This window comes from Cnephaeus nilssonii, assembly GCF_951640355.1.
Source record: "Cnephaeus nilssonii genome assembly, chromosome: 12".
NCBI lineage: Eukaryota > Metazoa > Chordata > Mammalia > Chiroptera > Vespertilionidae > Cnephaeus > Cnephaeus nilssonii.
In genome coordinates, this window is record NC_137083.1 from 40,293,266 (window position 1) to 40,309,284 (window position 16,019).

General features: G+C 38.0%; 1 protein-coding gene across 4 annotated transcripts in view; it reads left to right on the forward strand.

The window, feature by feature from the left end:
- KMT2E (lysine methyltransferase 2E (inactive)) overlaps positions 1 to 16,019 on the forward strand; it is a 96,093-nt gene that overhangs the window by 49,081 nt on the left and 30,993 nt on the right. For 3 of the 4 annotated variants that reach the window (XM_079785839.1, XM_079785837.1, XM_079785838.1), the window contains 6 exons: positions 1,699 to 1,928; positions 5,647 to 5,727; positions 7,859 to 7,917; positions 11,771 to 11,943; positions 12,274 to 12,312; positions 15,712 to 15,942. In XM_079785839.1, coding sequence (XP_079641965.1) covers positions 1,699 to 1,928; positions 5,647 to 5,727; positions 7,859 to 7,917; positions 11,771 to 11,943; positions 12,274 to 12,312; positions 15,712 to 15,942 — 813 coding nt within the window. Of the gene's footprint in view, positions 1 to 1,698; positions 1,929 to 2,394; positions 2,484 to 5,646; positions 5,728 to 7,858; positions 7,918 to 11,770; positions 11,944 to 12,273; positions 12,313 to 15,711; positions 15,943 to 16,019 lie in introns of those variants that run through there. The other variant, XM_079785840.1, reaches the window with a different exon arrangement.

A 16,019-nucleotide genomic window follows, 5' to 3' on the forward strand; every position in this document is an offset into this window, starting at 1 on the left:
ATTTGTGTGTGTGTGTTGTGTGTGTGTGTGTGTTTTTTGAAGGCTATTATATCTAGAGCTTGAAAGTAGATGTGTGTGGCATTGTACTTAAAACTGAATACTTGAAAAGCATACTTGTTTTATACTATCTAAACAGTTAGGGACATAATTAATAGCTTAATATTTCATTGATCTAACTATATTTATTCAAGGAGTTAAAATTCTATAAGAGGAATTCTTTAGAAGTAGTATTATTACTATTATTATTTTGTATTTTATGCTATTAATAGCTTGGTGTTAAAATACATTCTTTTTCTTTTCTTTTTGTTTTGTTAATCTGATGATATTTTTTCATCGATTTTTAGAGAGAGTAAAGGGATGGGGAGAGACAGAGAGAGAGAGAGAAGCATCGATGTGAAAGAGAGACATCGATTGATTGCCTCCCGGACTCACCCAGACCAGGGCTGGGGATTGAGCCTGCAACTGAGGTACGTGCCCTTGCCCGGATTTGAACCTGGGACCCTTCAGTCCAAGGGCCAACGCTCTATCCACTGAGCCAAACCAGCTAGGGCACATTCCTTCTTTATAAAAAGACTATAGGTAGAATTGTACTATCTACTGTTAGCATAATGGAGAACATTATGTAAGTGAAATAAGCCAGTCAGAGAAAGAAAAGTACCATAGGATTTCACTCATATGGTAATTTAATGAATAAACTGAACCACCAAGCAAACTAGAGACAGACTCAGAGAGAGCAGACAGACAGCCTTGGTGGGGTGGAGGAGGGGGGGCTGTTGGGAGTGGTGAAAAGATTGAGAAAAAAAAAGAGAGAACTCATGGACATGGACAACAACAGTGTGGTGGTTGTGGGGGTGGAGGTGGAAGAGAGCATAGAAGGGATAAATGGTGATGGAAAAAATAAAATAAAAATAGGAAAAAAAAGACTAGGTAAAATTGTACTATCTACTGTTAATTCTAAATTATATAATAATTTATATAGTAAATTATATATTTACTATTTATTGAGCACTTATGTGCCAGACTCTGGTATTTTTACATATATCTAATTTAATCTTCAAAAACAACCTCATGAGATAAGGAGTAATTTTCATCTCTGTTTCATAGCTAAGAAAATGAAAGCTTATCTGATTTAACTTATTCGGTGTTACATAGCTAGTAAGGGGCAGAGCTTAGATCAGAACAGTTGCAGAACTGGACACATTTGTGATATTATTGAGGTACAATTATGAAAGATTTTTACTGTTTGGACAGAATAAAAAATACCCAATTTTAGAAAAATCTTCTATTAATACTTTATAGGGATAATATGTCTTTTTTAGTTGTTTTGTTATTCTTTAGCCTCTACATTCCTGAGTTCTTTTTACTTCTGTTCTCACATCTTGCACCTGATTTTATCTTGAAGGTGAAGAAGCTATGTAACCAATAGGACTGTGAAGATACCTTCTGATATGGGGGATGAGGGGGTAGAGTTTGAGGGAAATCATTGTGAAGGTGATCAAGGTTGTAGATTGACATTTTCACTCACTACTGTGGTTTAATATTTAGCTTCACCAAGTCATTGTTTTAGAGATATTAAGAAAGAAATGGGCCATTTTCATATCTCTTGAATATTCAAATTAAGGATTGAATTTTAACTTGCTTATTAGTTCATATTATTATTGAAATTATGTTGTGCTGTATTTGTGTTCAATAATCCAGGACCATAATTATGGTGCTCGACCTCCTCCAACACCTCCGGCCTCACCTCCTCCGTCAGTTCTTATTAGCAAAAATGAAGTAGGCATATTTACCACTCCTAATTTTGATGAAACTTCCAGTGCTACTACAATCAGCACATCTGAGGATGGAAGTTATGGTACTGATGTAACCAGGTGCATATGCGGTTTTACACATGATGATGGATACATGATCTGTTGTGACAAATGCAGGTAAAATATTTCACACCATTAGTTTATTTTTGTTGACTGTTGCTACCTTGATTGTTAATGTTGGAAAAGATAAAGTCACTTTTGAGGGAATTATGAATGCGTTTTAAAGTGAGACTTCTGCTATTATCAGTGCAGTCTGTTTTGCTCCTAGAAAAAAGCCCCTATGGGGAAAATCTATCTTAAAGTTGATCAGAACTCCTCATTATTAATTGAGTATTAGGCAATCAGTTTTGATCATTATTCATATAGGATCACATCTTTCTTGTCACTCTTTTAATAGTAATATAAAAACATAAAGTAGTAGACAAGATAGAAATGAGGAGAGAATTGAGTCCTGTATATTTCTTTTGGAATTATTTGTGCTGTATAGTCAACTGTGATTTTTCCAATTTGGGGGAAATTATACATTTTGATTGATGTTTGTTTGACCTGACTCTCTCACCTCCTTTTGACTTGAACCTTGCAGCACTCTGGAGTCTCCTTGAACCAGAACCACAGTCTCCCCTCCCCCAACCCTGGTTCAACCACCAAGAAAGGCCTCTTCCCCTAGAGAAGGTGTGATTGGGACAGAAAGTGGGGCTTTGTTTTCTTTTTCCTTTCTTTCTTTCTTTCTTTTTTTTCCTGGTGGGAGGGAGTTGGGGAGGATGGAGAGGGAACAGTAGGATTTCAGCCTGAAAGTTACTGAGTCCATCCCCTGCATAGTGTGGGAATCAAAGTATTCAAGCAGTGCACTGTAGTGGGTTAGAAAGCTTGATAGTTTTACAGAATTCCCTGGGTCTGGTGCTTATGTCATAGCTTTGTTATTTGATTTGAAATAGTCCAGTGTGAGTATAAATATGCATCCTAGAGCCAAATGTAAATTACTTTGCATTATTTTGTAATATTGTTACCATTTATTAGATTAAGTGATTAAGGTTTGGATGTTATTGTTATATAAACATGCAGTTAGGGTTATATTTCAAAAAGTTGATTTACCTTTGCCAAAAGGGGAAAAAAGGTAGTCTTAAGTGGAATGTGAAATTTGATATTTTTATGGAAAATTGTAATTTTAATACTTGAGTTAATACTCATAAAAACATTAATAAAAACGTTTTCAAATTTAAAAATAAATTCTTATTACCTGTGACACATATCAGTACCATGAGCAATCACTCCAGTAAATTTATTCATGAGGCAAATTTAAAGAATTAAAAAATAACCTTAATGATAACTTGTTATCCTCATTATTTTTATTAGCTACTTATTAGAATATCTTTCAATTCATATTTTAACCAATAATATAAAATAGCTTTCTTTTAGCTGATTTTGTCTGTGATAAATTACATACCATTTGCAGTGTTTTTATTTTAATGCATAATCTAAACAGTGTTTTTCTTTTGATTTAATTACATTGATCTATATAGAATATAGAATAATCCCTATTAGAAAATAATGAAATAGTCCTTAGGATTTATACCTATCTACAAAATCTTGAAGGAACAGTTCACAGTTTTTGTATTAACTCAAGGTATTTGCTTCTCAGCAACTGCTGTCTTTGTTATGAATCTTTTTTTTATCATTCTATTTTTTTACTGCTTAACTTATAGTGTACTGCATTTCTTTTTTATTCTTGTTTTTTATTGCCTCTGTATATTTTCATATACTCACTGCTCATTCTCATCTCTTTCAAATTTGACATCTAGAGCTCTGATCATTTATTTATTTTCTAGTTCTGTTTTCTGCATGACATCATTGCTTATCCCCCAAATTTAACTTAATTTGTTATTCTAACCCTCCTTTTAGGGTGCTCTGCCTTTTTAATATATATATATCTTATTTCAGAGTGGAAGGGAGAGGGAAAGAGGGATATAAACATCAATGATGAGAGAGAATCATTGATAGGCTGCCTCCTGCATGCCCCCCACTGGGGATTGAGTCCGCAACCTGGGCATGTGCCCTGACCAGGAATCAAACTATGACCTCCTGTTTCATAACTCGATACTCAACCACTGAGACACACAGGCCAGGCATGCCTTTGTGTTTTGTTTTATTTGTTTTGTTTTGTTTTGTTTTGTTTTGTTTTGTTTTGTTTTACTCCCCCCGCCCCCACATCTTTGATATACATAGGCATATATTCCATTGCCTTCCACCTTCTACTAGTTCTTGTCTCAAGATTTTCGGTTAAGTGAAGAACAGTACGATAGTTGTTAATTTCATAGTTTTATATATTAGAAGTAGCTAATCCTGATATATAAAAACCCTGGGTCATAACGACCTGAGGCTGACCAACTGGAAGTCAGTGCTGGCCCCGCCCCCAAGCAAGCAGATAGGGGCAATCAGGCAGGCAGGCAGAGTGATTAGGGATGATCAGGTAGGCAGAACAGCGGTTAGGGGAGATCAGGTAGGCAGGCCAGCAGTGAGGGGTGATCATGTAGGCAGACAGCCCCTCACCGGGCTGGCCCCACCCCTAAGCAAGCTGTTAGGAGCAATCAGGCAGGCAGGCCGAGTAATTAGGGGCGACCAGGTAGGTAGGCGAGTGGTTAGGGGCAATCAGGTAGGCAGACGGCCCTTCACAGGGCTGGCCCTGCCCCCCAGCAAAGAAAGGGAGGCCCAGGCCAGCCAAGCCATTGCACCCCAGCCTGTCGCCTGCAGAGGGAAGCCACCGGTAGCAGGGGAGGAGGGGGCAGTGCTGCACAGATGGCAAGCAGTGGCAGGGGTGGGGCCAGCTGCCTGCAGCCCGGGGAAGGGAAGTCCCGATAGGCCCTGATCTCAGGCCAGGCCTAGGGACCCCCCCTGAGTGCACGAATTTTCATGCACTGGGCCTCTAGTTATTATATAAAGATATGACTGTTTTTAGAAATAGGCAAATATGTCAACTTTAGACCAATTAAAGTCACAAATTGAAAAGTTTGCCTCAAGCTGGTCCATGTATTCCATTAAAAATAGAGAACACAGTCGGTTTAATCTCTGTCCTCATGGAATGTTTTCTGGATTCTTTAACTTCATCTTCTCTGCCATCATTCTAGTTCTGTCCTCCTTTAACTCAGGTCTGGAATTTTGGAAAAGCCTCTTATTTGTGTGTGTGTGTTTTTTTTGTTTTTGTTTTGCTTTCAATTTCTTTACTTGTTTGAATTAACAGTTTATACCACCATAGCACCTCTAGTTGTTATCTGTTGCCATTAGAAAAAATTTACACATATCCTGACATTCCAAGTCCTATATAATCTGACTATACATTACTAATCCATGTTTAGTCTTTTCTTTCAAAATGAATATTCCTCTTCATAGATATTAACCACTTTCTGACTATTGCTCCTCATATCTGCCTACTTGAAGAAAACATTGCTATAGTAACTAATCTTTTCTTCCTAAAGACCTAAACAAGGTTCTATTCAAGTTCATTGTTTTCCAGGGTGCTTTTCCCATTAACTCCAAGTAGTGTGGACCTCTCTACTTTGTGATTTCTAATAATATTTATAATGTATATGTTTTGCAGTTTAAAATTTTATTTGCTTTATAAATTTATATTATATATAATGTATTTGTCCTCTTGTTTTTACATCTCAAAGTTTTATCTCCCTGAGGACATATTTCTATGAATTCCTCACAGCACTTTTTAGTATATTAAATGCAAAGTAGGCACTTAAGTGATAGTTAAATGGAATATCAAATCTTAATTTAAGGATGATTTTAAAAATACTTTATATGTTCTGCTTTTTGCTTTTTTTTTTTTTTTAAGTGTTTGGCAACATATTGACTGCATGGGGATTGATAGGCAGCATATTCCTGACACATATCTATGTGAACGTTGTCAGCCTCGGTAAGTTGTGCATACCAATAAGATTGCCCATAATTTTACTGAGATAATCTTTAGTTAGTAGAAATTTATGTATGAATAAAAATGGGTTGTTTTTTTGTTTTTGTATTCTGACAATCCTAAAATCAGGAAGAATCTATTGATAATGTTATAGTTAGTAGCATTTTTACTTTTTTAATAATGCATGAAATAATAGTGCATCTTCTATGTAATGCCATGTTTTTTCACTGGAATGCACTCTGTTAAAGAGTTACTAGGAGGACATTGCCTCAGTTACAGAATTTTGTAGGTTTGCAGTAATGTGTTTTTCTCCCATTTCTTTTTTGGGGTGTTTTTGTGTGTCATTGTATGTGCACTAGGGTTCCCTTTTTTCCACATCCACCCCAGCACTAGTTTGTTGATTTATTGATAATAGCCATTCAAACAGGTGTGAAGTGATATCTCTTTGTAGGTTTTTTTTTCTTTTTTTTTTTCTATCACCACTTATCCCCCTTATATCTTCTTTCACCTCCACCTACCATCCTCCCTCTGAAATTACCACACTGTTGTCCATGTCCATGAGTTCTCTCTTTTTTCTTTTTTGTTCTTTCGTATTTTTTTATATATTAATTTTTATTGATTTCAGATAGAAACATCAATGATGAGAGAGAATCATTGATTGGCTGCCTCCTGCAAGTCCCTCCTGGGGATCTAGTTGTAACCCAGGCATGTGCCCTGACCAGGAATCGAACCATGACCTCCGGTTCATAGGTTGACCCTCAACTGCCGAGCCACACCTACTGGTCCTTTTGTATGTTTTTAAAAAATCTTTTTATTAGGACATTTCAAACCTATATAAAAATAAATAGTATACTGAATCCACATATTTCCACCACCCTGCTTCAACAATTATTAATAACCTTTTTTCATTTATTTTGCCATCTATTTCTTCTCCCCTTCACATACTATTTTAATGTAAATCCAAGATATATTATTTTATTCATATGTATACTTATGTATTTTAAGATATATGTATTTATGTATACGTACATAAAATAATTTTTAAAAATAACCATAACCACAAAGCAATTATCATATATGAGCCAAACTGGCTAGGGCTATTTTTTTATGGGATAAGTAGCTGTTGTTAACTGTTATTTTAATAAGAGTTGATTAAAAACTGACCTTTAGGGAAAACAGTCAATTGAGCAGTAACTGCCATCATTCTGTGATGATTAAGATAGTTATCATTGGTGCTATAGGATTGTTGCATATTCTAGTAGACATTAAGGCAAGTCTATTACTAAGTTGTAGGCATTTCGGTCTAGAGCCCTTATTCTCCCATTTCAAAATACTATCTAGTGTTATTTGACCTCTAGACTAATAAGTTAGACCAGTGGTCGGCAAACCGCGGCTCGAGAGCCACATGCGGCTCTTTGGCCCCTTGAGTGTGGCTCTTCCACAAAATACCACGTGCGATTGAAACTTCGTGGCCCATGCACAGAAGTCGGTTTTCGGCCTGGGCGTGTCTATTTTGAAGAAGTGGTTCTAACTCCGAGCCACATTCAAGGGGCCAAAGAGCCGCATGTGGCTCGCGAGCCGCGGTTTGCCGACCACTGAGTTAGACAGTAAAATATAGGGGGAAATAAAGTAAAACAATTACTACTGATGATGTAATGTACTTCATGAGTGGAGGCTGAAGGAAGTTTATATTTTACTTAATTAAATGTTTAGTGTTCATTATTTCAAAAGTGGAAGTAATTTTAGGCAAATGGGATAATGCAAATAGACTAATTTAGTGTCATTCATTTCTTTTAAGAAATTTATAACTTTTGTTACACATGTTAACATTCTTTTTCAGACTCTTTGCTTTAAATATTCAATTAAAATTTCTTTAAAAAAGATGTACTAGTTTCCTACATTAAAAAAAATGATTTTCTTAGTGCAATTATAGTCACTAAACGGGCATATAATGCTAATGATGCTAGATGAAATCTAATGTGAGGCAAGGGGCAGTACATGTATTTTATACTGTTGGATTTTCAGTGAGAACATTAGAGAAATTGTAAGTTTGTCACATTTAAAACAAATCTGCTTTATATTTAAATTTATGAAAGTTTGATAAATAATAATCATGCTAATATTTTAAATGTAGGAGTTTGGATAAAGAGAGAGCAGTGCTACTACAACGGCGAAAAAGGGAAAATTTGTCAGGTGGGTGAAAAAGATCTATACTAAGGATTAGTATGGTTGAGAAAATAACTGGCCTGCATATTTTTAATCGGATGGAAATATCTTACTGCTAAATGTTGATTGTATATAATTTAAAATTTCAGATACAGATGTTTAAATATTCTTTTTTACAGATTATAGAATAAGAATGTAGGAAATATGGAAACTAGAGGAAAATAAATTTAAATTGTATAGGAAAATACATAGGTAACCTATTGGTTTAAAGAAGTTAAATATGTTTGTTCTTTGAAAAGATGTGGATTCATTAGTTTATTATTTGGAATAGTGTTTCTTTCATTTTTAGGAACAGAATTTAGAAGTATAACATTGCTACAACTTTCATTTTGGCTTAAAACATGCTGATATCAATACAGCTGGTTTTGAATAATGATAGTTTATTGAACTATTCCTGTTTCATGGACTTTTGAGTTATTTTCATTTTTTGTTTTACTTTGTTTTTATTACAAACTAGAGGCCAGGTGCACGAAATTCGTGCACCACCGGGTGTGTGTGTGTGTGTGTGTGTGTGTCCGTGTCCCTCAGCCCAGCCTGCACCCTCTCCAATCCAGGACTGCTGGCTCCCAACTGCTCGCCTGCCTGCCTTCCTGATTGCCCCTAACCACTTCTGCCTGCCAGCCTGATCACCCCCTAATCACTCCCCTGCCAGCCTGATTGATGCCTAACTGCTCCCCTGCCAGCCTGATTGCCCCTAACTGCCCTCCCCTGCAGGTCTGGTCACCCCTAACTGCCCTCCCCTGCAGGCCTGGTCACCCCTAACTGCCCTCCCCTGCAGGCCCGGTCCCCCCCAACTGCCCTCCCCTGCAGGCCTGGGTCCCCCCCAACTGCCTTTCCCTGCAGGCTCGGTCTCCCCCAACTTCTCTCCTCTGCCGGTCTGGTCACCCCTAACTGCCCTCCCCTGCAGGCTTGATTGCCCCCAACTGCCCTCCCTTTCAGGCCTGATCCCTCCCAACTGCCCTCCCCTGCAGGCCTGGTCACCCCTAACTGCCCTCCCCTGCAGGCCTGGTCCCCCCCAACTGCCCTCCCCTGCAGGCCTGGGTCCCCCCCAACTGCCCTTCCCTGCAGGCTCGGTCTCCCCCAACTTCTCTCCTCTGCCGGTCTGGTCACCCCTAACTGCCCTCCCCTGCAGGCTTGATTGCCCCCAACTGCCCTCCCTTTCAGGCCTGATCCCTCCCAACTGCCCTCCCCTGCGGCCTGATCGCCCACAACTGCCCTCCCTTGCAGACCTGGTCCCTCCCAACTGCTCTCCCCTGCTGGCCATCTCATGGCGGCCATCTTGTGTCTACATGGGGGCAGCCATCTTGTGTTGGAGTGACAGTCAATTTGCATATTACTCTTTTATTAGATAGGATAGAGGCCTGGTGCATGGGTGGGAGCCGGCTGGTTTGCCCTGAAGGGTGTCCCTGATCAGGGTGTGGGTTCCCTTGGGGCGTGGGGTGGTTTGCACCCCAGCCATGCCCCCCGGCAACCCAAGTGGAGGCCCTGGTATCTGGGATTTATCTTCTATAATTGAAACTTTGTAGCCTTCAGCGGAGGCCAGGGCGGGTGGAAAACTTGGCTTCCTCCATTGCCAGGGGAAACTCAAGCCTCCTGCTCTCTCCAGCTCCATGGCTGCCACCATTTTGTTGGGATTTATTTATCTTCTATAATTGACACTTTGTAGCCTTCAACAGAGGCCAAGGTAGGCCAGGAAGCTTGGTTTCCTCCATCGCCGGGGGCAACCCAAGCCTCTTACTCTCTCCAGCTCCGTGGCTGCCGCCATTTTTGTTGGGATTTATTTATCTTCTATAATTGAAACTTTGTAGCCTTGAGTGGAGTCCAGGGCCGGCCAGAGTGGACAGGAAGCTTGGCTTTCTCCATTGCCAGGGAAACCCAAGCCTCCTGCTTGCTCCATGGCCGCAGCCATCTTGGTTGGGTTAATTTGCATACTTGCTCCTGATTGGCTGGTGGGCGTAGTGGAGGTATGGTCAATTTGCATATTGCTCTTTTATTAGATAGGATAGTACTTTCAGTGAATCTCTGTTGCATATGTTTTTGTTTTGTTTATTTTTTTTATTTTTATTGATTTCAAAGAGGACGGGTGAGGGAGAGATAGAAACATCAATGATGAGAAATAATCATTGACCAGCTGCCTCCTGTACACCCCTTACTGGGGATTGAGCCTGCAACCCAGGCATGTGCCCTTGACCAGAATCAAACCTGGGACCTTTCAGTACACAGGCAGACGCTCTATCCACTGAGCCAAACCAGCTAGGGCTCTTGCTATGTTTTTGTGTGCTTTTGCCATTTTATCTTTGGATGGATCCCTAGAAAAGGGAGTGTTGGGTGAAAGGCTAAGTGCATGTAGAATTTTGCTAGATTTGGCCACACTTTGCAGGGAATTTTGAATTTCCTTTGGCAATGTATGCAACTGCGTGTTTCCCACAGTCACACCATCTGAGTGTGTTGTCAAACTTTTTTATCCTTTCTAGCCTAAGTATGAGAACTGACATTCATAGTTTGCATTTTTGTTGTTGTTAAAATATATTTTTATTGATTTCAGAGAGGAAGGTAGGGGGAGAGAGATAGAAACACCAATGATGAGAGAGAATCATTGATCGGCTGCCTTCTGCATGCCCCGCACTAGCCTGCAACTCTGGCATGTGCCCTGACTGGGAATCGAACTGTGACCACCTGATTCATAGGTCGATGCTGAACCACTGAACCACTTCAGCCAGGCCAAAACTTGCATTTAAATGTATCCTATATAAGAAAAGAGAAACATATAAATTGACCTCCGTGACAACCACCAGGCAATCAGGAGTGAGTATGCAAATTAACCCGCCAAAGATGGCGGGTTAATTTGCATACATAGGCGCCAGGCGGAGAGCAGAGTGGGAGAACCAGCGGAGAGTGGAGCGGCTTGGGGAACTTGGCAGAGCGGGAGGCTGTGGGACAGAGACAGAGCAGGAAGTGAAAACCAAGAGCACGGGGAGCACCAGGAATTCTGGGAATAGTAGTTCTGGTGGCAGCCTCAGGACCAGAAGTAGAAGCCCAGAGCATGGGGAGCACCAGGAATGCTGGGAATCATAGTTCTGGTGGCAGACGGATCTCCTAGACACTAGAGCAAAGTGAGCCTGGTGCAAGTTACTGTTGCAGTGGGGGATGGAGGGGGAAAGCAAAGGTGAGAGACATAAGTAAAATCAGAGTGTCTAGGACACTGATGGCAAACCTATGACACGCGTGTCAGCACTGACACGCTTAGCCATTTCTGATGACACGCGGCCGCTTAGGCGGCCACATGCCGAGGATGAAACATTTGCGAAATAATGTTTTTTCCTCAAAGTGACACACTACCCGAGTTATGCTCAGTTTTTTGGCAAAGTTTGACACACCACGCTCAAAAGGTTGCCCATCACTGGTCTAGGAAAAATTAAAGGGAAGATATCCTAAAACTTCCAGGAAATCTCCACCAATGAAGAAAAAAAAAAAAAGCCTCTATTATTCTGTGAGCAACAAACCAAACTGGGTTGGGGTCTCAGACAATTCGCTCATATGATTGCAAAGACAGACAGAAACTCCCGGATTGGAGAGGGCTCCCCTGAGGGCTCCCAGATTGGAGAGGGTGCAGGTTGGGCTGAGGGACCCAACCACCCCCCCAACCCCCCCGTGCACGAATCTTCGTGCACTGGGCCCCTAGTCTTAATATAAGTGAAGAAGTGAAGAAAATGTTTATTCTTCAGAAAAATAGATATATAATAGTTTCTTGTGTGGAATGCTGTTTTATTGTTTGAAATAGAAGTATTACACACGCAGTAATTTTTATTTTGCCTTGAAGATGGTGATACCAGTGCAACTGAGAGTGGTGATGAGGTTCCTGTGGAATTGTATACTGCATTTCAGCATACCCCAACATCTATTACTTTAACTACTTCAAGAGTTTCTAAGGTTAATGATAAAAGAAGGAAAAAAAGTGGGGAGAAAGAACAAAACATTTCAAAATGTAAAAAAGTAAGTTTTTCATTTTTTTAGATGAGTAAGATAGAGAGTGGCGGGAGCTGAATTTTACAGGCATTACTATAATATTTTTTATATCCTTCCAATTTTTATCAAATACTTTTCCATTATTGTAATATTGATCACACAGAAAATTTAGACTTTTTCTTAGCATTGTATCATATATATTTTTTATGTTCTTTTCTAATAGATGAGTTTTTTTACTTAAACATTTCTCTAGTTCTGGTGGTTATACCAAACTTTTTGTTATTATGAGACTTCATTGAACCGATTGATTCTTAAATATTAATTATATTCAAAACTCAGAATTCCATTTTATTTCAGGCCTTTCGTGAAGGATCTAGGAAGTCATCAAGAGTTAAGGTAAATATGTTAAATGTAAGCCCTTATTAGCAACTGTCAATTATTCGGGAGTTTACTAAGTTGTTGTTTGTTCATAATCTTCATGCTTTCTTCACTGTGTGTCATTTCATTGCTTATTATCTTTATCAGAAGTTGGGCCATAGGGAATTCTAATTGGATAAATATGCCATTCTTAGAGTTTATTAACATTGTTAAAATAGCCAAAAGGAGGAAATATATGAACAATTTCTAATAGTAAAATGTCAAGAAAACAGAATTTCAGTTACTATTGCATTCCATGTCTCTAGTACACTTGGTGTTAATATACTAGACTGTTGTATGCAAAATCACATTTGGAATTTGAAATTTTACTCCTTTGCATAGTTGGGATTCTAGTGATTTAGTCATCAGTTATTATAAAATACTATAAAATCACCATAGATCCACCATATTAATAATAGTACAAACTAGTCACTTGTACCTTGAATTAATTAGAATAAATCCTCAATTTTGTAGATGCCAAGATTGCTGAGAGAAGCAAGGCTCCCCAGCTCTGCCTCCCCCTAAGAGATAGGTTTGTGTTGGATCATAGAGGTCAGCTATACAGTGTTACTATAGCTTTTTAAATTAGGCAGTAAAGGATAATGGGTTTTCCAAGTTGTCAAATGTTGAAATAGGATGTGGGGAGCATGTTATAGTATATCTGTTGTTCATGTAGTATAATAATTATTCATTATTCAAGAATAATTATAATTTATTATTCAATAATAATTATTCATTAATTTTGCATTACTGGAGGATAAGCAGTTGTCCAATTATTATTCTTATGAACTTTTGTAATTCTTCTCAAAAATGTTAATAAGTCCAAAGTTTCACAAAATGTTCTTTATATATTGAAGTTGGAATTTAAAAAATATATATATATTTTATTTTTTACAGAGAGGAAGGGAGAGAGATAGAGAGTTAGAAACATCCATGAGAGAGAAACATCGGTCAGCTGCCTTCTACACACTCCCCACTGGGGATGTGCCCGCAACCAAGGTACATGCCCCTGACCGAAATCGAACCTGGGACCCTTCAGTCCGCAGGCCGACGCTCTATCCACTGAGCCAAACCGGCTAGGACTGAAGTTGGAATTTTATACTGTTGTTCACAGTTCAACTGTAGTATGTTAAATCTGGATTTATGGTATTTTCTCTGACACAGAAAAAGGAGGTCTGAAAAAGATTTTGGATTAAGCTGTTGGTACAATTGATAGATACTCCAGCTATTTTCCTTTCTTTCCAATTTATCTAATCAGTTTAATAGGAGGTCTAATGAGGAAGGAGCATGTTTTACTTAACTGAAATATTTTCATTTATTATGTGAAGTAGTGAGTCTGTGCATTTTTAAAGATATCTTTTTCTTAACTTGAAGATATCTCTTTAAGATCATGACAACTCTAATAAGTAATTCTGTAGTGTTTATAAGATTCAAGAGATACAGAAGAGCTGTATTAAAGATATACCAACTCAGTATAGAGTGTTTTCTGAGGGGGATGGGGAGGGGAAGATGCAAAACAAAGAAAAATTTGAAAACTGAGGAAAGCCTTAATATGTAGTGTCTCATTTGTATAAAAATCTGTTCTTTATCAAGTAGTCATTATAATGTAGAATATGTAAGTATATAAAATATCAATTAGTGAAATAAACCTATCCCAATCAAATAGTTGAACAACTTACTATATACATTTGACCCTTGAACAGTGCCAGGGTTAGGGATATCAACCCCCTGCACAGTTAAAATTTCAAGTATAACTTTTGACTCCCCAAAACTTATCATTTGATATCCAAGGAGGCTTGGTTCCAGTAACCCCTCCCCAACCCCCCCAGATATCAAGTCCCCCGTATAAAATGGTTTAGATAAATGCATATAGCCAGGCCTCTGTATCCGTGGACTCCCAACCACAGATGGAAAATAATACAGGTAGTTATTGAAAAAAAAAAAATCCACATATAAATGGACCCATGCAGTTCAAACCTGTGTTCACAGTTCAACTGTAGTTTGTTTTATTGTGGACAAGTATAGGGAAGATTCACTGATGGTAAATTTTAGTGTTTCTGTACACAGTACACATTTACATGTCTTAACAGGATATATAAGGATTTTTATTAAATCTATATATGATATTAATATTTCAGTTCTGTTAGATTTTACATATAGACAAAATCTTTTATCAAAGTTTAATGTTGTAGAAAGAAAACAATGAACAGCATTTACAACTAAATTGAAATTTCACATTAAATTTGTTAATAAATTTGAATTATTCTAATGATAAGGTAAAATATTTGTTCTTGTTATCTGCATTAATTGATTTTCATCCTAAGATTGCAAATAAAAATTGTAGGAGTTCAGGAAATTTTAAAAAAAGTTTTTATTGATTTCAGAGAGAGGAAGGTAGGGAGGGCTAGAAACATCAATGATGAGAGAGAATAATTGATAGGCTGCCTCCTGTACGCCCCCTGCTGGGGATTGAGGCCACAACTCGGGCATGTGCCCTGACTGGGAATGGAACCCTGACCTAGTTCACAGGTTGATGCTCAATCACTGAGCCACACCGGTCGGGCAGGAGTTCAGGTTTTAATACATTTTTAAATGAATGGTAATTGTGCCTTTATATAAATTGCATTCCAGTGAAAAAATATCTCCTTTATTATTATTTTTTTTTGTAACATTAAGAAGAGAGGTGGTAACTTTTTATTACTTGGCATTTAGAATTCTTATCTTACAGGTTTTAATAGGGGCTATAGAGGAGCAAGCACTTAAGCTTGAAAGTTCTTGCCCTCATTATGACCCTTGAATTTAGGCTATGAACCATTTGGGTATTTCACATTCTATTCTCACGTCACATTTATTATGTGGACAATTGGAATTACACTAATTAAGATATCAAGAATATTTTTGTTATAAAGTGTTAAAATTTTAATGTATATAAAATGTTTATACTTAATGTGCAGTATGTGTAGTTTACATAATAATCCCATTTATCTGGTTAAATAGAGCTGTGAGTACAGAGTAGATATTTGCAGTTTCTAAAACAAAAAATTTCATCTGCTTTTTTTAAACATTAGTTGACAATGACTCCAAACCTTTGGGTAGTTGCAATTTTATTGATAGCCTTCATTTGACTACAGTAGTGATGGTGAAACTTGAATTTCTACTATTCTGACTTAGCTTCCTTCAATTTTCCAACTCATATTTGTGTGGCATGCAGTATAAAAATGTAGTAAACTGCTCATTTATGGTGCTCTTTTTACTAGGACCAACTTAGAAAGCCTAACATTAATGTCTAGTTTATATCTTATATAGTCATTGATTTTGTGTGCGTATGTATAAATATTTGAAGTCCAGATAGTAATGCTTAGTTTGCTGTGATTTTAGGGTTCAGCTCCAGAGATTGATCCTTCATCTGATGGTTCAAATTTTGGATGGGAGACAAAAATCAAAGCATGGATGGATCGATATGAAGAGGCAAATAATAACCAGTATAGCGAGGGTGTTCAGAGGGAGGCACAAAGATTAGCTCTGAGATTAGGCAATGGAAATGACAAAAAAGAGATAAATAAATCAAATTTGAATACCAATAATTCGCTCTTCAAGCCTCCTGTAGAGGTAAATATATCATTTGCCAAAATGTTATAAAACAGAAACCTTATTTTTTCTACTCTATATCTTAAAGTTGTTAGACT